The 27,005-nt window shown below is 37.1% G+C and overlaps 1 protein-coding gene and 2 long non-coding RNA genes across 4 annotated transcripts in view; 2 read left to right on the forward strand and 1 right to left on the reverse strand.

Annotated features, from left to right (window-relative positions):
* dnaaf5 (dynein axonemal assembly factor 5) overlaps window positions 1–27,005 on the forward strand; it is a 571,499-nt gene that overhangs the window by 15,158 nt on the left and 529,336 nt on the right. The window contains exons 7-12 of one of the 2 annotated variants that reach the window (XR_015479400.1): window positions 8,431–8,574; window positions 8,951–9,119; window positions 12,316–12,463; window positions 14,882–15,032; window positions 17,083–17,239; window positions 21,528–22,027. Coding sequence is in view for 1 of the 2 variants with exons in the window: in NM_001442724.1 (NP_001429653.1) it covers window positions 8,431–8,574; window positions 8,951–9,119; window positions 12,316–12,463; window positions 14,882–15,032; window positions 17,083–17,239; window positions 21,528–21,719 (961 nt within the window). In the remaining variant the exon portion in view is untranslated. The remainder of the gene's footprint in view (window positions 1–8,430; window positions 8,575–8,950; window positions 9,120–12,315; window positions 12,464–14,881; window positions 15,033–17,082; window positions 17,240–21,527; window positions 22,028–27,005) is intronic. The other variant, NM_001442724.1, reaches the window with a different exon arrangement.
* LOC147845535 (uncharacterized) lies at window positions 16,837–20,693 on the reverse strand. The gene is made up of 3 exons (XR_015480496.2): window positions 20,363–20,693; window positions 18,085–18,688; window positions 16,837–17,700 (listed from the first exon to the last, which is right to left on the reverse strand). It is a non-coding gene; the product is annotated as an uncharacterized LOC147845535 (long non-coding RNA).
* LOC147845536 (uncharacterized) lies at window positions 22,241–26,883 on the forward strand. The gene is made up of 4 exons (XR_015480494.1): window positions 22,241–25,339; window positions 25,583–25,772; window positions 25,829–25,981; window positions 26,044–26,883. It is a non-coding gene; the product is annotated as an uncharacterized LOC147845536 (long non-coding RNA).

The raw sequence follows: 27,005 nt of genomic DNA on the forward strand, positions 1-27,005 counted from the left end.
TCCATTCATCTGTCCACTTATCTGTATGGTTGTCCATCCATCTTCTCCATCTTTCGATCCATTTATCCATCCATTCATCCATCTGCCCTCCATTGTATTCATCATCTATATTTTTTCTCAATTCATCTCTTTTCTTCTCTTTTTCATTCATCTCCATCCATTTCTTCCATTTGTCTGTCCACACATCTATGTTTGTCCATCCATTTCTTCCATTCATCTGTCTACCCATTTGTGTTTGTTTGTCCATTCATCCATCCACTCTATATGTTTATACATCCATCCATCCATCCATCCAACCATCCACCCTCCATCTCTTTTCTTTTCTTTTGTATTCATCTCCATCCATCCATTCGTCTATCAATCCATCCATTTTCCATTGATTCTTTTCATTCATCTGTCCATCCATCAATCTGCCCTCCATTGCTTTAATCTATATTTTCTCTCCATTTATCTCCATTCCATCCATTTTCTTAATCAATCATCCATATTTTCTCTCCATCATCATTCCATTTATTCTTTCATCTGTCTACCCATTTAATTTGTCCATCCATCCATCAATTCATCCACAATTTTTCCATCCATCCATCCATACATCTCTATCTTTTTCCATCCATAAGTTTTTTCTCTTCATTCATCTTTCCATCCATATGTTCATTCTTTCCATCTTTGATCTGTCCACCCATCCATTTTTTGTTGGTTTTATTCATCCATCTAACCATCTATTTGTCTAAACATCTGTGCCATTTTATTCCTTTCCCACTTGTCAACCAGCAATCAAATAAATTGTTTTGGTTTGACTATAAATGAATGGAAGTGAATCAGACTTGAAATCTTAACACATTTATATTATATTAGTTAACCCACACTTGTTTAATAAATAAAATTGATTTTAGTCCACAAAATCAGGAAAAAGTATGGAAAAAGACATTTGTCTTTAAGTGGTAACTTTGGATTTAAAAAACATATATGTGAACTCTATCGTGGCATCGGTTTTACAAAATCATATTTTTCTACCTATTGTTATTTTATTTGTATTTAAAAAACAGTTTGCACTTTTATTTGGTTATCTTAATTAAAATTTACCCTTCTCAAATCTAGTTTACTTAAAGAATGTATTTTATTCAATTTCCTACCACACACACACACACACACACACTCATGTTTCAGATGTGTTAGAGCACATCTCTCTCAGACTGAGTGGAAAAAATCCCACCCAGACCCAAGAGTCTGGCCCTGGTTTCCTCTCAACCCACATTCGACTCGCTTTGATATCAAAAATATCGCTCTATTTTTTGAGTCCACCGTCTCGTTGGTGCCAAGTCGCCATCCCAGAGGGCTTTGCAGGAATTTCCTCTGTCGTGTAATTAAAAGTGCGAAAAGAAAAAAAAGAAAAAAACACAAATTTTGCCCTGACCTCCTCTGGTGTCCATCACAATCCTGCATACTTCAGTACAGCTGTCCTCATCTCATCTAGAACGTCACGCTAGAATCTCACAAAGTTTTCCTTCCGTTCAATAATGTGTCTTCAGAAGCATTGCAGGACACGCTGTAAAGACATGGTACATCACAGATGTTGCAGGACCTCTGACTCTCCCGTAGAGACAACAAAAAAAGGAGGAGAGAAAGAATTTTTTTGTCTTTTTGCGGGAAGGAAATGGCAAATTATCCTGTTTTTAATCCCAGAGTTGAAAATAACTGGAAGTTTGGAAATCGAGGGAGAATGTAGAAAAATATTAGAGTGATTGTTTAATCTCTTTACGAAAATATAGTCGATAAAACTTGTTGTGAATGAGATGCATGCTTATTTCCTCAATGATGTCATTTTAAATGCAAAGATAACATCGTTTGTTATGACAACTTGACATTAACAGATACATCACAACCGCCCTTTATTTTAATCCTGACAATTTGACATTACCAAGACAACAAAACTTGCCATAAATCTGTCATAAACATGACTGTCATGAGGCCCTTGTGTGTTTATAAATATTTTTCTGATGAGTTTTTCAGTGGAACAAACTGTATTTGTCATTAAAATGTCTTGTTAAAAGTGTCATTCCTATTCATAACTAATATTTAATTACATTTTAGTGATGGATTCAGCTTGTACCACTGTATTTGAGATCAATAAAAACATGAATAATGTCATTATAAAATTCATGATCTATTTAAAATGGCTTCATGACAATTATGTTTATGACAGATTTATGACCAGCTTTGTTGTCTTGGTCAAGTTGTCTGGTTGTTATGTATTTGTTTATGTCAAGTTGTCAACAAACAATGTCATTTTTGCTGTTAAAATTTCATAGCTGGGCGAATGACACTCTAGCCCCTTTCACACATACAGACCTTTCTGGAAAATTGCCGGCAATTTTCCAGAAAGGTTGTATGTGTGAACAGGTCCTTTTTGAAAATACCGGTAAATTCGTTCTGGCTTTTTTCCGGAAAGAGAAGTTGTAACATTACCGGCAATTTGCCGGAATGCTGCGCTGTGTGAATGCAGAAGGAAGATTGCCGTAATAAGCGCGTGCACGTCTAGAACGTGCTGACGTGAGACGTCTGCTTTAGCCAATCACAACAGTCAGACGCATTTACGTCTGCGCGGTTTGTGAGAATAAAAGCCTTTGAATATTTTTCCAGACACATTTAGCTGCTAGAAGTTAGTCAGATCACGTTTATATGTTCTTCTTAATGCCAACTGTTTAAATAATCATCGATGAGATGCTTATGATAAGCCGTTGTTTGTTTACCTTCAAGCTTTGCGTGTGCCTGTGAAACAGCCTGTGAGCGCCTGCACACGCACATATTATGAACATCTCGACATGCGAAAGTGATCCTGCGAAAGTTGTTCACAATATTGATCATCCACAGAGTTTGTAATTTAGTCAAATGTTTACAAATACAAGCGCAGCCGTTTAAAGCTCATTTGTGGTACCGGTATTTTGGAATGGATGTGTGAATGCTCTTTTCCGGAAAATTTCTGTAAAGTCCTCGCCTGTGTGAACAGCGCTTTTTTGAATATACCGGTAAAGTCGTTCCGGAAATTTTCCAGATATTTACCCGTATCACTGTGTGAAAGGGGCTTCTAATGACAGTGACGTGTCATATCATGATTTTATAGGTTTCATGACCCTCACCCTTTAAGTAAAGTGTTACTACACAATCAAAAAGTAATCAATACTATTATTTTTGCAATCAAAATAAAGACAGTAAATACACTTACATGTATACTCTTTCAAATAAACTCTGTTGTATTGGTGTTTTTTATGTAAGAATCTTAGAGGGAAAGTATCAAATTTTAAGCACAAACTGCTACACCTTTAGATTTTTTATTATTATTTTTTTTAAATTGTAAGAGTATTTACAATTTTCACAAATTTTTAATATATTAAAAAATATTTTGACCACATGGATGGATCAGCAAAAACACTTAAACATACGTTTGACCTCAGTTTGAAGAAAATATGAACAGAATATGGGACAGTATAACACCAACAAGTTTCATACACTCAGAAGAATAAACTGAACAAAGTCGTTATGTTTTGTTTATTACATGACTGTCTGAAATACTCGCTTCTGATTGGTTAGTCACGACATTCAGAGTATGTTATCCCAAGATAACAACTGCTAAATAATGCAGGCTCATCTGGAATCTTCGAATCACCCTGACCATCAGTGAATACTTTCATATTTATATATCTTGAGATTTTTTTTTCTTATATTACTCTATGCTCTAATCAGCAGGTTTTGATTGATTAATACACAGGTTAGTGTATACTTAATCAGCTGTTTTCATTTCTTAGCTTTGCGTTTTTGACTGTTTGGCATCATCTTATTTCTTAATAATGTGCAGGTTAGTGTATTCTCCATCAGCTGTTTTCATTTCTCTCAGCTTTGTGTTTTTGACTGTTTGGCGCCACCTTGTGACTAAATAATGTGCAGGTTAGTGTATCCTCCATCAGCTGTTTTCGTTTCTAACAGCTTTGTGTTTTTGACTGTTTGTCGCCACCTTGTGACTAAATAATGTGCATTTTAGTGTATCCTCCATCAGCTGTTTTCGTTTCTAACAGCTTTGTGTTTTTGACTGCTTGGCACCATGTTGTGTCTGAATAATGGGGAGGTTAGTGTATACTTCATCAGCTGTTTTCACTTTTGTCAGCTTTGTGTTTTTGACTGCTTGGCACCATGTTGTGTCTGAATAATGTCCAGGATAGTGTATCCTCCATCAGCTGTTTTGGTTCTGTCAGCTTTGCATTTTTAACTGTTTGTAGCCATCTCGGGACTGAATAATGTGCAGGTTAGTGTATACTCAATCAGCTGTTTTTGTTTCTATCAGCTTTGTGTTTTTGACTGTTTGCCGCCATCTTGTGACTCAATAATGCTCAGGTTAGTGTATGCTCCATCAGCAGTTTTAATTTCTGTCAGCTTTCCATTTTGACTGCTTTCGTGACATCTTGTGACTGAATAATGTGCAGGTTAGTGTACAACAACCTACTGAATGTACTTCAACTTAATACGCACAAAAAGGCTCTTGTTGCTTGAAAATGTTCCTATTGTACCACTGATAACAGATGGACTGTTTTTGTATTTTTTCTGGACTTTGAACAAGTCAAGACCATTACTGTTTATGAAGGATAAGAGAGCTCCAGGATTTCATCTTAAATCTTTTAATTTGTGTTACGAATACAAACAAAGATCTCAGAAGGTCTGATTTTTGGGTGAACTAACACTTCAATCAGTCTGGCTCTATATGGTCTATACAAAATATACTGTTTTTGTAATTAAGTCATGAAATCTTGAATGTGTTTTAGGTTTTATGTGGAGCGCTTTGGCTCGAGATGGGTGTTGAGTGAGCCAAAGCAGATGTTGTGATCTCGCCTCCTTTGATGTCCCACTGCTCTTTGATCCACTTGTTGTCAGAACACTTTCCACTGTCTGTTTTCCAAAACCATCAGGAAGAAAAAAGCAGGCCATGTTGGAAATAATACGCCTGCGGTCCTCTTTTGAGGGCATGTCAGATGCTCTTCAGCAGAAGATGTGATCTTGTCTCGTGAATTGAATTTGCGATGCCTGTAGGACATGGAAAACAGAAGCTCCTCGTGTTTTGTTTTCACCGTTGCCATGGGAATTTAAGCAGGAATGTAAATCTCAGCTGTCGAAAGAAAGGTACATATAAAAGTTCACATTAGTGTTGTCACAATGCTGGAATGTAATACCTTCACAAATTCTGACTTTTACACTTTCAGAAATGAAGGTCACTTTTTAGGTACTGGATATGTATTTTAAGTATTACAATTTACATTTTAGTTACCAATATGGACCTTTTAGGTACAAATGTGTAGCTTTTTGAAAAGTTACCACCCTAGTGACTGATATTCTACCTTTATTTCTAAAAGTATACAGAGATATACAGTAATAAATGGATATAGTTCACCCAAAAGCAGTCAATGACTTCTGTATTAATTTTCGTTTCTACTATAGATGTCAATGGCTGCCAATGTCCAGACATTCATTAGAATATTTTCTTTTGCAATTCATAAATGTTTAGAACCACTTGAGTGTGAGTAAATGATGAGGAATTTGTCATTTTTGTTTGAACTGTTTCTTTAAATAAAATTACAGTGATTATTGTATATTTCTTCAATCGACATTCTAATAAATTTCACAATTAGGGCTGGACGATTTGGCCTAAAATAAAAATCTCGATTAATTTAATATTTTAAATAACTTTGATTATTTTATTTTAATATTTATTTATTTTGCCCTCATAGTTCACTGACTTCGGTTCACTGGTAAATATCCTCACATATTACAAGTGAGAGATTTTTGAATAAAGGATGCATTACTTGATTTTAAAATAAATGAAGGAAACACACACTATCCACTATCTGTAATTATTTATTGCAAATCAATGTTGAACAACTGAAATTAAAACACACTGACTGAAACCAACAGTTAAAAAACTTGCACCTTTAGAAACAAAATTATTTATTTCTCAAGGCATATCTGGTGCAGCTTCAAATCGTCTTCAATGTAGTGCAAATGTGCGATGTGTAGTTACACGATGTATAGTCACACAAAGGCTGCGCCGGACCACACCTGTGCATTAAATGCAGAAGGGTCACCTGACTCCACACTTGGTAGGGAAAGTCAGTAAAAAAAATTAAGTGATGACATACAGCTATATTGCACTGCTATGAGTGTGTTATTGCATTTATACAACAGTTCAACTGAATAATCGTGTATTTAAAAAAGGAAAATCAAGCACGGAGAGTCTAAAAATTCTTTTTTATGAGAAAATACTTTCTTCCGCCATTTTTTCACATCTACAGCTGTCGTCAGAACAGCAGAAATTGTTGCCACTTCACCAACGTCACTTTAGAGCTAGTATTTGAATGATTCTCTAGCATAATGTCTAAAGTGATGACAAAACAGGTGATTTTGCTGACATTTTAAGATTAATGTGCCATCAGTCTACAGAGACCTCCTAGTATTTCTCTATTGTAATCGGGAGATCAGAATAATTAAGCCCGAAAAAGCCAAAGCAAAGCAAACACCTGATTACTATGGTATAAATACAGCACTACAACGTACAAAAGAGAGATTGACTTACAGTGTCACTTACCTGTTTTATAATGATTTGATCAGCTGTAGTTTGAAATTACGAGTTTTTCCTCCTCTAAGGGCTCTTATTATGCAGTCTCTGTCGCCATTTTGTGGCAGATAGTCAACCGTCTTTTTTCAATGACAAGCTAATGGCCGACACGCTGTATCTCCAAAATTATATATATTCAAAAAAGGCACTATCCTTATAAATAAACTGCATAGTTGCAATCTAAATAACTACATTCTTGCCATTAAAAGGCTCAAAAGTACATGATGTTGTCTAACAGCTGCAATATTTGTCAAACTGTAGTGAGTTTATTGATTTTCTGTCACTCCATGTGGGTGGAGTAATACACAAGCATGAGGAAGTATTACTAGTGTGTGTGTGTGTGTGTGTGTGTGTGTGTGTGTGTGTGTGTGTGTGTGTGTATTTATTTAATTATTTATTTTTCAGTGTGCTTTTCACTTTTGCCTTCTATATTTAGTATTAAAAGTGTCGCCCACACTGGCAAACACATGCGCGACACAGGCTCTTCCTGTGGGCAGTGAAACACCTGCAGGTTAATGATGCTCATGTTCATGAGTGCAGGAAACACTGAGTCCCTGTTCACTGTCAAAGTCACACACTGTCTAGACATAAAAAGAAACGCAAACACACACACACACACACACACACACACACACACAGTTCCTGAGAGAGGCTGAAAGTGCATACACAAAATAACAGACACTGATGGAAAGACATGTTCGTTGGGTGTTTAGGGCTGCTTCATGGGTTCAAAGAGTTGAGATGTTTGCTTTGTTCCCTTAACAAAAAATAAAGCCGTGTTTATTGACTATCCTGTCTCAAAATGCGGCTAAAAATATTTCACAGCGGTAATAGTTTGATTGCGGTGTTTACATGTTTACACTTGGAGAGCAGCATTTACAGTGGATCTTTCAGTCCATAATATTGTAGTGATATTAACGCCCTGTTAACTTAGCAACTAAATAATTTTGACTAAAGTCTGTCTTTAAAACCTGAAAGAGTACTACTGACGATACGAGCTAACTTTGGCCATGAACAAACAAACAAAGACCACTGATCACTCACTTACCAAATCTGTAGAGACAGGACAATCAACACCAACTGGAACTGCATCTTTTTTAAAAGCAGACGAGCACCAAATCCGGATTTCACTATTTCCTGATGTGAAAAGCTCTCGGGTAAAAAATGTTCCTTACAAACTTATTTCTGTTGATTGTACTGTAACCCACACGTGAGTCCAGCTGCGCTCTCATAGCGGGAAATGAAAACAAAACCTTTGTTGCAGCACATTTATAAATGCAACACTGACGACCTGTGTCTCCAAACTATTTTTGTTCTTTCGCTTATTTTGGCAACACAACGTGGCGTCTCTCTGCCATCTGAACACTGTAACAGGTAAAAACAGTCTTCAAAGCTATCATGCATATTCGTATTAGTCTTTCTCATGAATTAATGCAGCACACCCAGAGACGTCATGATGTACTCACCGGTACAGACATCCAGTCTACATGCTATAATTTACACAAGTATTTAATCGCTGTGACGCAGCTTCAAAAATTTATTTTAAACTGGAAGAACAAATTTGCTCGAAATATCTCAAAAACAACCAATTTGAACTTTTTAGTAAAATATATGTGTCCTAATAGTGTTTTTAGCAGCGTGGGACACTCATATGACTGTCAACAGACTGTCAAAAAATGTGCTTTGGTGTTTCGTGGCCCTTTAAATTGTTCAAGCTGAAAATCAGACGATGTGCTGATGTGTAATTTCTCTGTCTCTCTGTTTGTGTCTTTCAGGTGCTGTATGTTGATCAGCTGCTGGTGTGTGTGGATGCAGTGCTGGGTGTGGGTCAGCAGGACTGTGATGTCATCAGTCTGCAGCTGCTCAAGGTTCTGGTGTCTGTTCAGAGTGTCGCCTCACAGCACGAACAGCACAGCAAGGTAAAACACACACACACATACACAATTAGCTTATATACTGAACATACTGCAAGGACTCAAGAAAAATACCAGGTTTTACTAAGTCTTCTTGAACAGTTGAAGTCAGAATTATTAGTCCTCCTGAATTATTAGCCCTACCCGTATATTTTTGACCAATTTCTGTTTTCTGTCTCATTTTTAGAAACTATTAGTCAAAAGCAGGTGTCTTTTCGTAAAACACTTAAGATAAAATAAGATTATTTTGCTTGTTTCAAGAAATAACTGAATTTATTTTGACTTATTATTTCTGAAATCGATATTTGGACAAGAAACAAGACAAAACCTTTTATTTTTCAGTGAAATTGACCAGTGTTTTCTCTCTCTGTGTGTCTGTCAGGCAGAGGAGTTGCTGAGGAGTGTGTGTGCGGCTCAGGCTCTGAGTGGAGTGTGTGATCTGTACCGTCAGCACATGGCAGATCTTCTCCAATGGCTGTCAGACTCTCATCAGACCTGGACTAGCTTCTCCATCCAGAAAACCCAGCTGGAGATCATCGCCATGCAGTCCGGTGAGTCACGAAAATCCTTCAGAAGTCAGTCTAATACAGGGTGTCCACGGGGTCTTTTAAAGTATTTAAAGTTGATAAATCAATTTAGGGAAATTTAAGGTCCTTAAAAAGTATTAAAAAGTCTAAAATGCTTTTTTTTACAAGGTATTAAATGTTGTATCATTTTCCTGAATTTAATCATAATATTGGGGTGCTGTGTAATTCATATAATTGATCAATTTCATGACATCATGCTGCTTTATCTACTACTGTAACAAAGGCAACACCGCTATTCCTTCAGTTTTAAAGGCACCAATTAGCATTTTTACTTTGTATATGACTAATGTTTTAGTTTAGTATTCGTTTCTTACAATCAGTACTTCTTATAATCAGTATTTTTATACAATCAGGTGATGAGGGTTTTAAAATGTATGTAGAGAGTCTTGGAAAGTTATTAAATGTCGCTCTCAACTTCCTCTATATACCCTATATCCTATATACCCTAGGCTGATTGGATCCTCCAAAACACAGTTATGATAGGTCATGGTATATCAATTTTGGTTTGAAGGTTTACAAACAAATTAGCCATTTTTGATACAGATTTCTCATTTTTTCAGGGCGTCCGCTGGGTCTTAATAGGTCTTACATTTCAAGAATGAAATTTTAGGCCTTAAAAAGTCTTAAATTTACTGAAATATTGTATTTATGGTTTTTTATTGCAAAGAGATACTATTCACAACAGACATTTTTACAGCAAATTCCCCAATCAGTGAAAGACAACTAAAAACAATTATACTGTATTATTCCTCATGATAATACTGGGCCATTAGAAAAAAATCCTTTGTGTTTAGCCCTGCATAATGTAAAATTTCATCCATATTGGTATTAAAAAGGTCTTAAAAGTCTTTAAATTTTTTACAAGCTTTTCTTAACTACTCTGTAAAAAATGCTGTATTTCACATAATACCTTCATGTTGTCTTTTTTTTTTTTTTTTTTACAAATTTCACATTAAAAAAATGAACATAAAACAATTAAGTTGTCCAAAAAAAAAACTCAAGAATTGTCTTGATTCAGCTCATTTTAAAGGGCCATGAAACCCGCTTGTTTCAGCAGGGTGTTTTCACACATCAACTTTGGAATAAAGTCAGTAAAGTGGGCGTGTCCAGCTCTGTTTAGTGGGGAGTGTCTTAGAAGCAAAAGAGGGAGGGTCTGTAAAAAATTTGCATAAAAATGGAAGTGTTGATTTGGGCACAAGCTGATTTTCTTATCCAACACACACACACACACACACACACACAGGGGAGAAAGACAGTGACTGTGGTTACATGGTCATCAGTAATTGAATTATTTCACAAATTATTAAATGGTGGACTTTAACTGCAGCTTGGCTCTTTCATTCAGGGAATTAATTTATGCTCCTCGTGACAAACAAGATATTTGACTGAGGAACTGCTCTAAGAGTGTATTTTTCATGCAATGTTTGTTACCGCACGACGAATGAGAGGAAAAAAACACCTCCACATTTCCCGGAAACTTAGATGCACTCGGCAGGTAGTGTCAGAAAGCCGTGTGTGTTATTCCTGTCACAAAATGCGGTGAAAATCCTACACGAGGGTAAGTTTGATTGTGGTGCTAACATGTGCTAACTCGGAGCAATAGTTAGTTCGATACTGTAATCCACACGTGAGTCCAGCTGCGCTCTCATAGAGCGAAGATGAAAACAAAACCTTTACTTCAGCAAATTATAAAAGCAACACTGCACGCTTGTTTTGGCAACATGACGTGGCGTCTTTCTGCCGTCTGAACACTGTAACATTAATGAATATTAATGAAGTTGCACAATAGAGCGTGCTGATTGGTTTGAACCAAGTTTTACTCATGCATTAATGCAGCACACTTAAAGACGTAATAGGGCGCTCCCAGGTACAGACGTCCAGTCTACATGCTGGAATACACACTAAGATCGCCGTGACGCAGCTTCAAAAATTTGTTTCAAGCCAGAAGTACGAATTTGCTCGAAATAACGCAAAAACAAACAATTTTCACTTTTTAGTGTGATATAGTTGTCCTAATGGTGTTTTAGCAGCATGGGACACATATATGACTGTCAACAGCTCAAAAAATGTGTTTTGGTGTTTCGTGACCCTTTAAATAAGTAAATTGAACAAGCAGCAAAAATAATTGTGAGTGTAGTAACATTCATTTTATACATTTCATCACTAGCTGAAACCGTCGCAGTGATTTACAACAAGAGCAAACTACAATCATGTTACACATAAATTATATCATTTCAATATATATATATATATATATATATATATATATATATATATATATATATATATATATATATATATATATATATATATATATATATAGTAAAAACATAATGCTTAGACTTTAGCTTTGTGAATTTATTCTATATACAGTTTGTCATACTTGCACAAAACAGTGGACCGACTGAATGAAAATAATCTAAACTTCAAATCTAAGCATCTTAAAAACCATCTAATCTGTTCTGAAGACAGTTAGGTTATTTAAGATACTTTAATAAAACCTTCCACACTTATTTCTGTATTTCGGATTGTCTTCCTGTTATGAACACTGGTGCTGATTCATGTGAAATCTTTTACAATTAAAGAAAGACAAAGCTCTTAATTTACCGGTCAATCTACTTTCCTACTCTCACCTATGGTCATAAGCTTTGGGTTATGACTGAAAGGACAAGATCTCAGTTACAAGCGGCCGAAATGAGTTTACCTCACAGGGTGGCAGGGCGCACCCTTATAGGTGAGGAGCTCTTTCACCTGGGAGGAGCTCGGAGTAGAGCCTCCACATCGAGAGAAGTCAGCTGAGTTGGCGCAGGCATCTGTTTAGGATGCCTCCTGGACGCCTACCTAGGAAGGTATTCCAGGCATGTCCCACCAGCAGGAGGCCTCGGGAAAGACCCAGGACAGGATGGAGGGACTATATCTCTCGTCTGACCTAGGAACGCCTTAGGATTCCCCTGGAGGAGCTGGAGGAAGTGTCTGGGGAGAAGGAAGTCTGTGGTTCTGACTACCCCCGCGACCCGGCCCTGGAAAAGCGGCAGATAATAAATGAATGAATAAATAAACGAATAGAAACATATTTTCACAAATGAAGGCAAACATTTTAGTGACATCTTATGAAATGTAAATTGCTTCATGGCAAAAGAATGTTTCTGTTTTCCTTCAGGTCCTGTGGTAGGCGAGTTTCTTCCAGCTCTCCTGCCTCTGTTGAAGAGCTGTGTTGACCCCAGCCGAGAGCCTGAGATGAGGCTGCACATCTTCACCATGCTGTCCAAACTACTGCTGGACGCCAAAAACACACTGGACTCACAGGGGTCAGTTATCACACACACACACACACACACACACACACACACACACACACACACACACACACACACACACATGTTTGTTTTTGTGAAAAGTGGGGACATTACATAGGTTTCCATTCATTTTATGCAGCCCAAACCGTATATTATATTGCCCTCACCCCACCCCACCCCTAAACCCAACCATCACAGGAGATTGTGTGCAGCTTTACTCTCTGATTAAACTCATTCTGTAGGATTTATAAGCATTTTGAGAAATGAGGACGTCACCAATGTCCTCATATTTCACCTCCTTTTTGTAATACCTGTGTCATACCCATGTCATTATACAGATTTGTGTCCTGATATGTCACAAAAACACGTACACACATACACACACACACACACACACACACTTAATACACACTCCTAAATGCTGACAACATCTGATAGTGTATTTCACAATTCATGTCATAGTTATGAAGGGGGAAAAGTGTAACAGGCTCAAATTTGCATCCATTTTGGACGCATGTGCACTTGAAATTTTAGGTATGCCACCTCCTGTTATTTTATTTGTGCTGTTCATGATTACAATGATTAATGGATTTAGAGATGATCTTTGAACAGAGATCTTTTGTGAAGCCTGACATGAATTTAGATATCATGTATTTCAAAGACACGCTTTCATAATTACACCAATAAAGGAGCATTTCAGTTATGCAGCAAAATCCCCTTTGCTCCCCTCAGATTCCTCTGTTTCATGTGGATCTTTGATTTGCAAAGTGAAATAAGAGCAGAGTGAGAGGAACAGCAACACACACACGACATATCAGACGTCTATTGTTTAAAGATAGTGATCATTTGCCATATTTATGTTCATACCACAATCTCGCCTGCAGCGTAATTGATCCAAAGCTAAAGAACAGTGTGCCACCACCTATCAGAACTGCCTCCACGCTACTTAACTTCAAATCAAAGCTAAAAACGCATCTTTTCTCTTGTGCTTGTAAATAATGTGTAGAGATATTTGCATTCAAGTATATTAATGTTATTTATTTTCTTTTTTCCTTTCTTCTCTCTCTCTTTTTTCCTTTAATACTTCTGTGCAGCACTTTGGCCAACTGAGGTTGAACTTAAATTTGCTCTGTTAATAAATAAAGTTAATGTTGATTTATGAATAACAGGGTGTCCGCGGGGTCTTAAAAAGTATTAAAAGTTGATAAATCAATTATGAGAAATTTAAGGCTCTTAAAATCTATTAAAAAGTCTTAATGTCGGTGCCAGTGGTGTAGTGGTTAGTGCGTTGACACATGCACTCCGCTGCTCACTATGCCAATCCTTGCCCTCTCTCTGCTCCCCATGCTTTGCTGTCAATACTCTCTACTTTCCTATACAATAAAGGGGAAAACCCCCAAAAAAATAATTATAAAAAATGTAAAAAAAGTCTTAATAGCGTTTTTATGTGGTGTTAAAATTTGTTCAAGTGTTTTCCAAAGTGTTTGACTCCAAAACAGCATAAATATATTCATTTTCCACCTTATGTTAACAACGGTGTGCTCGATCCACATGATCGGTTCAGACCAGCCAAACTCCACTGTCCGGGTGATGTCACGTCATTTGCAACAGACACAGAAAGGTGATGTGACGCTCTCCACTCATGTAGCGAAACAGACGGCAAAATGGGAAAATGTAAGATTGCGTACTCTTGGTTGGAGAAAGACAAGTTCAAACAGTGGCTGAAGCCAGTTGCTGCATAATTAATTCTTTCAAGATTTGTTTCTTCCGAGTTATCTGAGTTCTGTTGAATGGTTGTGCTCCATTCATTTATTCAACTACAACTGTTCATTAACAACTGTTTATTAAGTTAAAGGTTTGATACTGATTAGAACTTGAAGAGGTCTAAAAAGTCTTAAAAAGGCATTGAAATTATCTTTAGGATTCCTGCATATACCCTGAATAAGAAAGACATCAATGGAAATATCCACAGGGAAAACTACTGCACATGCTGCAAGCATCTTAAAGCGGTTATGAATATTAGTATCTTGCAAGATAACTAGTAAAATATTAAGCCTTGTCATCATGGCAAGACAAAAGAAATAAGTTGGAAATAATTGAAAAATGGCTAATAATTTTGTTAAGTTACTTGTTAATAATAATTTGATAATATATGGAAACATATTTACTGTACTCACAGAAGGGATGATTTTGTAAAACTGTAAATTCGATCGGGCTATAATGGCTTACAGAATAAGAACGAATGTAGAGTAGGACTTGTATTGAAATTGTATTGTGTGATTTTGGTTTTGCCGATGGAGAGTGACAGCTACCGTAATTAATCAGGTTTTTTCATTTTTGGGTGAACTATCCCTTTAAGAATAATAGTTTAGACCTTGGCGTTTGCTTGTTTAAATTATTTGTCCCTAATGAGGTGTTTTCTCTCTGTAGGCAGTTTGGTGAACACATGGAGATGGTCCTGCAGGATTTGTTGATGCCCAATCTGGTGTGGCGTTCAGGTCGATCAGCTGCAGCTGTCAGAACCGCTGCTCTCAGCTGTCTGTTAGCTGTCCTACATGGAGAGGCTTTCCCAGCAGAGAGAGTAATAATACACACGCATAAATAACACTATCAGTACAGCTGAGCCTTTAAAAAGTACCATTAGTCTCATTAGTCTTTCTTTACTCGTCCTTCACTTGTTCCAAACCACTTTGACTTTCTATCTTTTGTTCTATAATATATAATATAATATTTATACACACAGTGGTGTGAAATAGTGTTTGCCCCCTTTCTGAATTCTCAGTTTTTGCATGTTTGTCACACTTTAATGTTTCAGATCATCAAACAAATGTAAATATTAGCCAAAGATACAAGTAAAAACATCATGCAGTTTTAAAATGAAGGTTTTCATTATTAAGGGGAAACAAAATCCAAAACTACATAGTCCTGTGAAAAAAAAAAATTTTTTAAGAACTTTCCGACAAGTGAAGTAGACCAAAAGATCCTCAAAAGCTAGACATTATGCCGAGGTTTAAAAAAATTCAAAAACAAATGAGAAAGAAAATATTCCACTAGTCTGGAAAAGCCATTTGTAAAGCTTTGGATCTGCAGCGAACCACGATGAGAGCCTTTATCTACAAGCGATAAAAACATGGAACAATGGAAATCTTTTTGGAGGAGTGGCTAGCTGACCAACATCACCCTAACATCACTGCGACAACTCATCCAAAAGGTCTAAAAAGACCCGACAACAACACCCAAAGAACTGCAGGCCACAGTTAAGGTGAGTGTTCATGACTCCACCATAACAAAGAGACTGGGCAAAAATGCATCCTATGGCAGAGTTCAAAGAAGAAAACCAATGCTGAGAAAAAAAGAACATAAAGGCACGTCTCAGTTTTGTCAGAAAACATCTTGATAATTGCCGAGATTTTGGGGAAAATACTATGTGGACTGACATTTTGGAAGCTGTGTGTCTCATTATGTGTGGCTTAAAAGTGAGACCACATTTCAGAAAAAGAACATCATAGCAAAATTTAAAATGTGGTGGTGTTGGTGATAGTGTGATGGTCGGGGGCCATTTTACTGTTTCAGGACCTTGAAGACTTGCTGTTATGAGTGGAACCTTGAATTCTGCTGTGTACCAAAATATCCTGAAGGAGAATGTCCGGCCATCTGTTAGTGACCTTAAGCTGAAGCAAACTTAGTTTCTGCAGAAGAACAACAATCCAAAGCACACCTGTAAGTCCTTTTTTGAAGGGCTGAAGAAAACAAAGAAAAACCTTAAAGTGGCCTAGTCAAAGTCCTGAGCTCAATCCAATTAAGATGCTGCGGCATGACCTTAAAAAGTCAGTTCATGCTCAAAAAATTTTTCAATGTGGCTGAATTACAACAATTCTGAAAATAGATGAGTCGGCCAAAATTCCTCCACAGCACTGTAACAGACTCGTTGCAAGTTTTCAGAAACACTTTTTGTTTCGGAACCTGTCTCGTTTGCCCAGTTAGCGCAGTTCGTTTGGCATCTGTGAATCCACCAATCGCCTTCGAATCGCTCGTCTTCCTCCTGGTCCTTAAATAATTCATATATATATATATATATATATATATATATATATATATATATATATATAGATAGATAGATAGATAGATAGATAGATAGATAGATAGATAGATAGATAGATAGATAGATAGATAGATAGATAGATATAGATATAGATGGAGAGAGAGAGAGAGAGAGAGAGAGAGAGAGAGAGAGAGAGAGAATTTATTCTCACATTCTCAGCAAGTCTGCATTTGTTTGCTCAAAAATACTGTACAAACAGTGTGAAATATTAAAAATAGCAGTTTCATGTTTGAATGTATTTTATTCCTGTGATGACGGTTGACATTTTCATTCATCCAGACTTCAGTGTCAGTGTCTCAATTATTATCAATGATCCTCTAACAATAGAACATCATTCATTTTGGAAAGAAATGTGACAAATGTCCTTACTGTCACGTTTCTTGTATCATTTTTTCTCACTTTGTTTTAATTTAGTTTGGTTTAGTACTGTATGTTCTTGCTTACTAAAAGTATGAATATGTTTGATTCCCTATTGTTTACAGTGCATAGTGTTGTGTATGTAATATGTAGTGTTCTGTTGTGTGTTGAGGTGGTGTCAGCGGTGGACTCTCTCTCCTCTCTGCTGATCTCTGCACTGGAGGAAGACTCAAAACTGGCTCGTCTTCTGGCCTGTAGATCTCTGACCTCCCTGCTGAAGATCACAGCTCAGCAGATCAGCACTGACAAGCTCAACCAAGTCTATCCAGGTAATATTAAAATTTACAGCAGGGACTTTTTATTTTCAGATTCTGCTGTCTTAGTCACATTAGTCACATCTGTGTATAAAATTATCTTTACACAGCCGATTTAAAGGTCCTGTTTGACAAAATTTCCGTTTAAAAGATATAAAACTCATATAAACATGTGAAACTTGCAGATTGTCACTTCCACCTAAATGTATCAATCAGTTTTTTCCCCATCACCTCATACTTTAGCTTCTCATCAAATCTTCTGACCAATTAAACGCTCTCTAGTGTCTGACATGCCCTGTTCCCTTCTCATTTGTTTTCATTTGATGCCCTTGAGCTCAACCACTTCCACTGGCAGAGCTGTGATAAAAACTAAACGCTGGCTGTTTTTTTAAAGGGAGGGGCTAATATATGTCCCTCCCTGTCTTGATGTTTTGGTTGAGATTACGTCAAACATCGAATAAAAAAAAAAAAAAACACTTTACAGAACCTTTAAGGCAACACTAAAGCAGGTCTGCTCAGAATTCAGTGTAAAGACGCTATACACAAAAAAATTTCCTAAATTTAAAACACAATTCATAAGTATGCAAATCCAAAAATTCAAAACAATTTATAAATACACAAAATACATTTAGTAAATTCAAAACACAATTCATAAAATTCAAAACACAATTTATAAATATGAAAATCCAATTCATAAATAAGAAAATCCAAAATTCAAAACAATTTATAAATACACAAAATACATTTAGTAAATTCAAAACACAATTCATAAAATTCAAAACACAATTTATAAATATGAAAATCCAATTCATAAATAAGAAAATCCAAAATTCAAAACACAGTTCGTAAATACCGGACACAAGTCATAAATTCAAAACACAATTCATAAATTCAAAACAACTCATAAATTTGCAAATCCAATTATTAAATTCAAAACACAATTCGTAAATACCCAAAACATTCAAGGCACCATCCATAAATATGCAAATCCAATTTGTAAATTCAAAACACAATTCATAAATTCAAAACAACTCATAAATTTGCAAATCCAATTCTTATATTCAAAACACAATTCGTAAATACACAAAACACAATTCATAAATTCAAAACACAATTCATAAATTCAAAACACAATTCATAAATTCAAAACAACTTATAAATTTGCAAATCTAATTCTTAAATTCAAAACACAATTCGTAAATACCCAAAACATTCAAGGCACCATCCATAAATATGCAAATCCAATTTGTAAATTCAAAACACAATTCGTAAATTTGTAAACACATGACTTGTAAACGCATGAATCCAATTGGTAAATTCAAAACACAATTCCTAAATACACAAAACACAATTCATAACTGCACAAAACACAATTCATAAATTCAAAACACAATTCATAAATACACAACAAAACTTGTAAATACATGAATCCAATTTGTAAGTTCACAACACAATTTTCATTCACTCATTTTCTTGTCGGCTTAGTCCCTTTAATAATCCAGGGTCACCACAGCGAAATGAACCGCCAACTTATACATCACGTTTTTACGCAGCGGATGCCCTTCCAGCCGCAACCCATCTCTGGGAAACATACACACACACACACACACACACACACACACTCATACACGACAGACAATTTAGCCAACCCAATTCACCTGTTCCGCATGTCTTTTGACTGTAGGGGGAAACCGGAGCACCCGGAGGAAACCCATGCGAGCGCAGGAGAACATCCAAACTCCACACAGAAAAGCCAACTGTAAAAACATGAATTCAATTCATAAACTCAAAACACAATTCATGAATACAAAAAAAAATTGTAATTTCAGAACACAATCCGTAAATTCAAAACACCATGTATAAATACGCAAATCCAATTTTTAAATTCAAAACTCAATTCGTAAATACACAAAGCACAAATCTTATATTCACAGCAGAACTTGTAAACACATTAATCCAATTTGTAAATTCAAATCACAATTCGTAAATGCACAAAACACAATTCGTAAATAAACACAATTCCTAAATTTAAAACACGATTTGCCTGTAGAACTGCCTTAATCCTTCGTGGCATAGATTCAACAGTACTGGAGGTGTTCCTCAGAGATTTTGATTCATATTGACCTGATAGCATCGCGCAGTTGCTGCAGATTTGTCGGCTGCACATCCATGATGCGAATCTCCCATTCCACCACATCCCAAAGGTGCTCTATTGGATTGAGATCTGCATACTATGGAGGCCATTTGAGTACTGTGAACTTAGTCATGTTCAAGAAAGCAGTCTGAGATGATTCTCGATTTTTGATGTGGCACGTTATAATGCTGGAAGTAGCCATCAGAAGATGGGTACACTGTGGTCATAAAGGAATAGACATGGTCAGCAACAATACCCAGGTAGACTGTGGTGCTGATGCTCAATTGGTACAACTGGACCCAAAGTGTGCCAAGAAAATACGAAATATCCCCTACACAATTACACCAACCTCCACCAGTCTGAATCATCCTTCGAGTGCTCCGGTTTCCCTCACAGTCCAAAGACATGCGCTATAGGTGAACTGAATAAGCTAAACTGGGCATAGCGTATGAGCGTGTGTGTGAATGCGAGAGTGTATGGCTGTTCCCGCTGCCTAAAACATATGTTAACATAGTTGGTGGTTCACTCCACTGTGGTGACCTCTGAAATAGAGACTAAGCCCTTCGGAAAATGAATGACTACTGTGAATATTCATGAATAAACTCACTCAAATTCTGACAGAATATTTTGGATTCAGATTTGCATCACAAAAATAAATACATTTTGTTTAAAATAATGTAATACAGTAAATCTTTATTTGAAGTTGTAATAATATTTCACAATATTTCTGTATATTTACATTAGATATAAAGTATTTGAGTCTTTTAAATACTTTTAAAACGTAATTTCTCCACACATGTATGTTTGACCGGTTTTGCAGTGTACACTGTAAAATAATCTCCGTTTAAATCAAAGGAGTTTATTTACAGATGGTAATTCTGCGGCATCGAGCATACGAGACCAAAAACACTTTGTCTGATCTTGTTTTCCTTCTTTTAATCTGATCTTATCTTTATATTTTACATGAATCCAATTTGTAAGTTCACAACACAATTTTCATTCACTCATTTTCTTGTCGGCTTAGTCCCTTTAATAATCCAGGGTCACCACAGCGAAATGAACCGCCAACTTATACATCACGTTTTTACGCAGCGGATGCCCTTCCAGCCGCAACCCATCTCTGGGAAACATACACACACACACACACACACACACTCATACACGACAGACAATTTAGCCAACCCAATTCACCTGTTCCGCATGTCTTTTGACTGTGGGGGGAAACCGGAGCACCCGGAGGAAACCCATGCGAGCGCAGGAGAACATCCAAACTCCACACAGAAACGCCAACTGTAAAAACATGAATTCAATTCATAAACTCAAAACACAATTCATGAATACAAAAAAAAATTGTAATTTCAGAACACAATCCGTAAATTCAAAACACCATGTATAAATACGCAAATCCAATTTTTAAATTCAAAACTCAATTCGTAAATACACAAAGCACAAATCTTATATTCACAGCAGAACTTGTAAACACATTAATCCAATTTGTAAATTCAAATCACAATTCGTAAATGCACAAAACACAATTCGTAAATAAACACAATTCCTAAATTTAAAACACGATTTGTAAATTTAAAACACAATTCATAAAATTCAAAACACAATTCATACAATTCTGAACACAATTTATAAATGCGTCAATCCAATTTGTTAATTCAAAACACAATTCATTAATACACAACACAACTTGTTAATACATGAATCCAATTAGTAAGTTCACAACACAATTTGTAAATACACAAATCCAATTCGTAAATTCAAAACAACTTGTAAATACATAAATCCAATTTATAAATTCAACACACAGTTCGTAAATTCTAAACACAATTCGTAAATACACAGAACACAATTCATAAATTCAAAACACAGTTTATAAATGCGCAAATCCAATTAGTTAATTCAAAACATAAAATATTTAATTTATAAATTGTTTGTGTGTTTATGAATTGTCTTTTGATTTTATCAATTGAAAATGTAAAATGCGCTGTGCGTGTATGAGTTTTATTTTTGCAATTGTACTCTTTTTAATACTGATCTGGCTCTATAGCTTCAGGCTTGTTTTTTTGTGCCCCTTTGGTGTGTAAAAATACCTTAATATAATAGCTGTTACTGCGGAGGGCTCAGATGACGTATGTGAGGCGGTTTTTCTGTGTGTTTCAGAGCTGCTGAAGCGTGTGGATGACAGCAGTGAAGACGTGCGTGTGGAGGCTCTCAAGTCTCTGAGTGTGTGGTTCTGCTCTTTGGGGAAAAACTATGACATGCAGTCCAACCGTCCACACCTGGAGCTCCTGTTCCAGCAGCTGCTGCTCTACATGGATGATCCTGACACCACAGTCCAGAACACAGTGCTCGGTACAGCTCACTTCTGCTCCAACTCAATACGCAAACACCTTGTTACACAACATGCATCCACAATGACCCGTTTTCATTATGGTGGTTTGAGAAAGCCAACATACTGGTGATATCCAACATAAAGTACACATGACATCAAAATTAAACACATTGATTTTGTTGGCTCACACTGCTAGTTTTTGTAGTGAACAATTCGTCTGCGCAGGTCATTAGGAAAAAAAAAGGTTGCCCTTGGAATCTAAAATCGAAATCTGCAAATGCACTTCCTTTTAGTTGTTAGTTAGATTCTCAGATTACGTCAGTCTTAGGTATTGGGTGTGGCTAACATACTTAGCCACGCCCCTCCAACTGTCAGTTATGCGCAATGACATCAAACAGAAATGGTGAGGAGGAGGTGTCTGTTAGGTACTAATAATTCTCCCCAAACATTTTTCCCGATCTTTCTACTTTACTAAATCCAATCTGCTCACAGAAGAAAACCACAAGCCACACCCACTGTTTTCTCATATAATATTTTGTTTCTGTAGGAGTTGCGTTACAATCCGGAAAAAAAAAATGTTACAAATTCTGGTTCATGCAGACATTGCATGACATTGCAAATCTAAAATTGCTCTCTCTTCTGGCTGCCGTTGTGGGTCTCACACTATTTTATTTCCCTTTTTCCAAAAGTCTTAACACTATTGTTGGCTTTTTCTTCTTTTTCAGCAAATTTAATAATGCCAAAAAGTATCTGTGGTACTCTCCCAACTAGTATGACTTCCGCTGCTGAGAAACCCGGAAATGTGAAAATGTTTTTTTACAATATAAAATACTTAATGCCTATGGAGAGTCCCCGTAAACCATATAAACAAGTGTGTTTGTGTGTGTTAATAGTTCAGCTCTGTTCTATGGTCCACTTGACTGATCCTCCTGTTCTTCTCCTCAAAGAGCCTCATTAATCCTGCATTTGTACAGTGGCTCCGTCACTCGCTGCTCTGCTACTGGATGGAGACCAGCGGGTCATGAGCTGTCAACACCTTTACATAATCCCACACAAACACACACTCACTTTTCTCTTCATACACACTCGTTAATGCTTGATCACAATGAAGGATACGTTGTTGGTCAGAATTTTTTTTTTTTATGTGTGTATGTTCACCAAGGCTGCATTTATTTCATGAAATATTACTACAAATTGACTTAAGAGTTTAGTGTTTGAAAATACACTTACCGGCCACTTTATTAGGTACACCTTACTAGTACCAGGTTGGACCACTTTTGCCTGTAGAACTGCCTTAATCCTTCGTGGCATAGATTCAACAGTACTGGAGGTATTCCTCAGAGATTTTGGTTCATATTGACCTGATAGCATCACGCAGTTGCTGCAGATTCGTCGGCTCCACATCCATGATGCAAATCTCCCATTCCACCACATCCCAAAGGTGCTCTATTGGATTAAGATCTGCATACTATGGAGGCCATTTGAGTACTGTGAACTTAGTCATGTTCAAGAAAGCAGTCTGAGATGATTCTCGATTTTTGATGTGGCGTGTTATAATGCTGGAAGTAGCCATCAGAGGATGGGTACACTGTGATCATAAAGGGATGGACATGGTCAGCAACAATACCCAGGTAGACTGTGGTGTTGACATGATGCTCAATTGGTACAACTGGACCCAAAGTGTGCCAAGAAAATACAAAATATCCCCTACACAATTACACCAACCTCCACCAGTCTGAATCATCCTTCGAGTGCTCCGGTTTCCCTCACAGTCCAAAGACATGCACTATAGGTGAACTGAATAAGCTAAACTGGGCATAGCGTATGAGCGTGTGTGTGATTGCGAGAGTGTATGGCTGTTCCCGCTGCCTAAAACATATGTTAACATAGTTGGTGGTTCACTCCACTGTGGTGACCTCTGAAATAGAGATTAAGCCCTTCGGAAAATGAATGACTACTGTAAATATTCATGAATAAACTCACTCAAATTCTGACAGAATATTTCGGATTCAGATTTGCATCACAAAAATAAATACATTTTGTTTAAAATAATGAAATACAGTAAATCTTTATTTGAAGTTGTAATAATATTTAACAATATTTCTGTATATTTTTCATTAAATAAGTATTTGAGTCTTTTAAATACTTTTAAAACGTAATTTCTCCACACATGTATGTTTGACCGGTTTTGCAGTGTACACTGTAATATAATCTCCGTTTAAATCAAAGGAGTTTATTTACAGATGGTAATTCTGCGGCATCGAGCATACGAGACCAAAAACACTTGGTCTGATCTTGTTTTCCTTCTTTTAATCTGATCTTATCTTTATTTTTCATTCAGCTCTTAAACAAGTGTCACATTTCAAAGACACATCAGACGTGATTAATGCCCATTATAACACCACACTTGCCGTATCCCATAATCCCTCATTCCACTGGTTAAGCTTATAATAACAGCACTCTCACGCTGTGCTTGAGTTACTGAGGAAATTCACTCGTATCTTTACACAAAGAAAACCTTGTTTTCCGCTGCACTTACAAACCTATAGAGCGCCGGATAAAAGAAAATCCCCCGACCAAACAAATCAGGATAAAACCAAATCCCCACAACAAAGACGAGACTGCTGAAAGAACACCGATCGGCTTTATCAGCTTCCCTTTGTTCCTAAACGGTGAACTGACTGGCAAAGGCACTTTTTATTTATTTATTACTCATAATGATACAACTAAAGATGCTTTTGCATACTCACAATGTAAAAAGTTTTTATTTGTCAAAGTAATTTGAATAATTTGAATATGAGTGTGGCATTAGGATCAACTACTGAACATTTACATTAGGAAAAAGTCAAAAGTGACAGTAAAGACAGTTCTGATGTTTACAAGCATTTCTTTCTCAATTAATCTTGAGCACCTTGCATTTTAACCACCTGCTTGCACCTCACATTTTTGCCGTTGCACTCGAAAAAAAAGTCAATTCTAAGCATCTTTTTTTATTCTCTAATCAAATGAAAGCAGAGGCGGGGTTTTCCGTTGAAGTGACTGCAATGTTTGTGTTGTCAAGACTACGATGGAGAGTTTTAAAGATGGAGGAGAGGGTAGTGGACACTAAGCAAGCCTAGCAACATTAAAAGTGCAGCAAAAGACAGAGTCAAGAAAACGATAGAGTCGACAGTTTACAGACAATAGAGTTGATCATGTAGTAACAAGGTCGGCGAATGATAGAGTCGGCGAACGACAGAGGTGACAAATACGAGAATTGATAGTGACAGAGTTGACGAACAACAGAGTTGACGAATGACAGACAATAGAGTTTACCAACGAACGACAGAGTCAACAAATACCAGAACTGATAGTGACAGAAGTGACAGACAATAGAGTTGACTGATGAATGACAGAGTTGATGAACGACAGAGTCTGCGAACAACAAAGTCGACAAATACCAGAATTGACAGACAACAGAGTCGATGGACAACAGAATTGACAGTTGACAGACAATAGAGTTGACCGACGAATGACAGAGTTGATGAACGACGGAGTCTGCGAACAACAAAGTCGACAAATACCAGAATTGACAGACAACAGAATTGACAGTTGACAGACAATAGAGTTGACCGACGTATGACAGAGTCAACTTACAAGAGTTGACAAAGTCGATGTACAACAGAGTCAATGGACAACAGAGTTGACAAAGTCGATGTACAACAGAGTCAATGGACAACAGAGTTGACAGAGTCGATGTACAACAGAGTCGATGGACAACAGAGTTGACAATTGATGGACAACAGAATTGACAGTTGACAGACAATAGAGTTGACCGACGTATGACAGAGTCAACTTACAAGAGTTGACAAAGTCGATGTACAACAGAGTCAATGGACAACAGAGTTGACAAAGTCGATGTACAACAGAGTCAATGGACAACAGAGTTGACAGAGTCGATGTACAACAGAGTCGATGGACAACAGAGTTGACAATTGATGGACAACAGAATTGACAGTTGACAGACAATAGAGTTGACCGACGAATGACAGAGTCAACTTACAACAGAGTTGACAGAGTCAATGTACAACAGAGTCGATGGACAACAGAGTTGACAGAGTCGATGTACAACAGAGTCGATGTACAACAGAGTCGATGGACAACAGAGTTGACAATTGATGGACAACAGAATTGACTGACGAATGACAGACTCGACGGACAACGAAGTTGACAGAGTTGATGGACAACAGAGTTGACAGACAGTAGAGTTGTCCGACGACTGACAGAATTGATGAACGACAGAGTCGGCGAACGACAGAGTCGACAAATAGCAGAATGGAGAGTAACAGAGTTTGCGAGCAACAGAGTCCACAAATACCAGAATTGATAGTGACAGAGTTGACGTGCGCCAGAGTCAACGGACAACAGTTGATGGACAACAGAGTTGAAAGTTAACAAACAATAGAGTTGACCGACGAATGACAGAGTCAACAAATACCAGAACTGATAGTGACAGAAATGACAGACAATAGAGTTGACTGACGAATGACAGAGTTGATAAACAACAGAGTATGCAAACAACAAAGTCGACAAATACCAGAATTGACAGACAACTGAGTCGACAGACAACAGAATTGACAGTTGACAGACAATAGAGTTGACCGATGAATGACAGAGTTGACGAATGACAGAGTCAACGTACAACAGAGTTGACAGAGTCGATGTACAACAGAGTCGACGGACAACAAAATTGAAAGAATTGATGGACAACAGAGTTGACCGACGAATGACAGACTCAACGGACAACGAAGATGACAGAGTTGATGGACAACAGAGTTGACAGACTATAGAGTTGTCCGACGACTGACAGAATTGCTAAACGACAGAGTTGGCGAATGACAGAGTCGACAAATAGCAGAATGGAGAGTGACAGAGTTGGCGAGCACCAGAGTCCACAAATACCAGAATTGATAGTGACAGAGTTGATGTGCGCCAGAGTCAACGGACAACAGAGTTGATGGACAACAGAGTTGACAGTTGACAAACAATAGAGTTGACCGAATGACAAAGTCGACGAGCACCAGAGTCAACGAATAACAGAGTTGACAGACAGCAGAGTCGAGGGACAATAGGGTTGGTAGACAACAGAGTTGATAGTTGACGGACAATAGAGTTGACCGACGAATGACAGAGTTGACGAATGACAAAGTTGATAAATGACAGTTGACAAATAACATAGTCGATGGATGTCAAGAGTCGACGGTGACCATTGACGAAGAGCAGAGTTAATAGACGAAAGAGTTGACGTTGATGGAGTTTACAAATGA

The sequence above is a fragment of the Danio rerio genome, chromosome 3, assembly GCF_052040795.2.
Source record: "Danio rerio strain M-AB ecotype USA chromosome 3, GRCz13ab, whole genome shotgun sequence".
Lineage (NCBI taxonomy): Eukaryota > Metazoa > Chordata > Actinopteri > Cypriniformes > Danionidae > Danio > Danio rerio.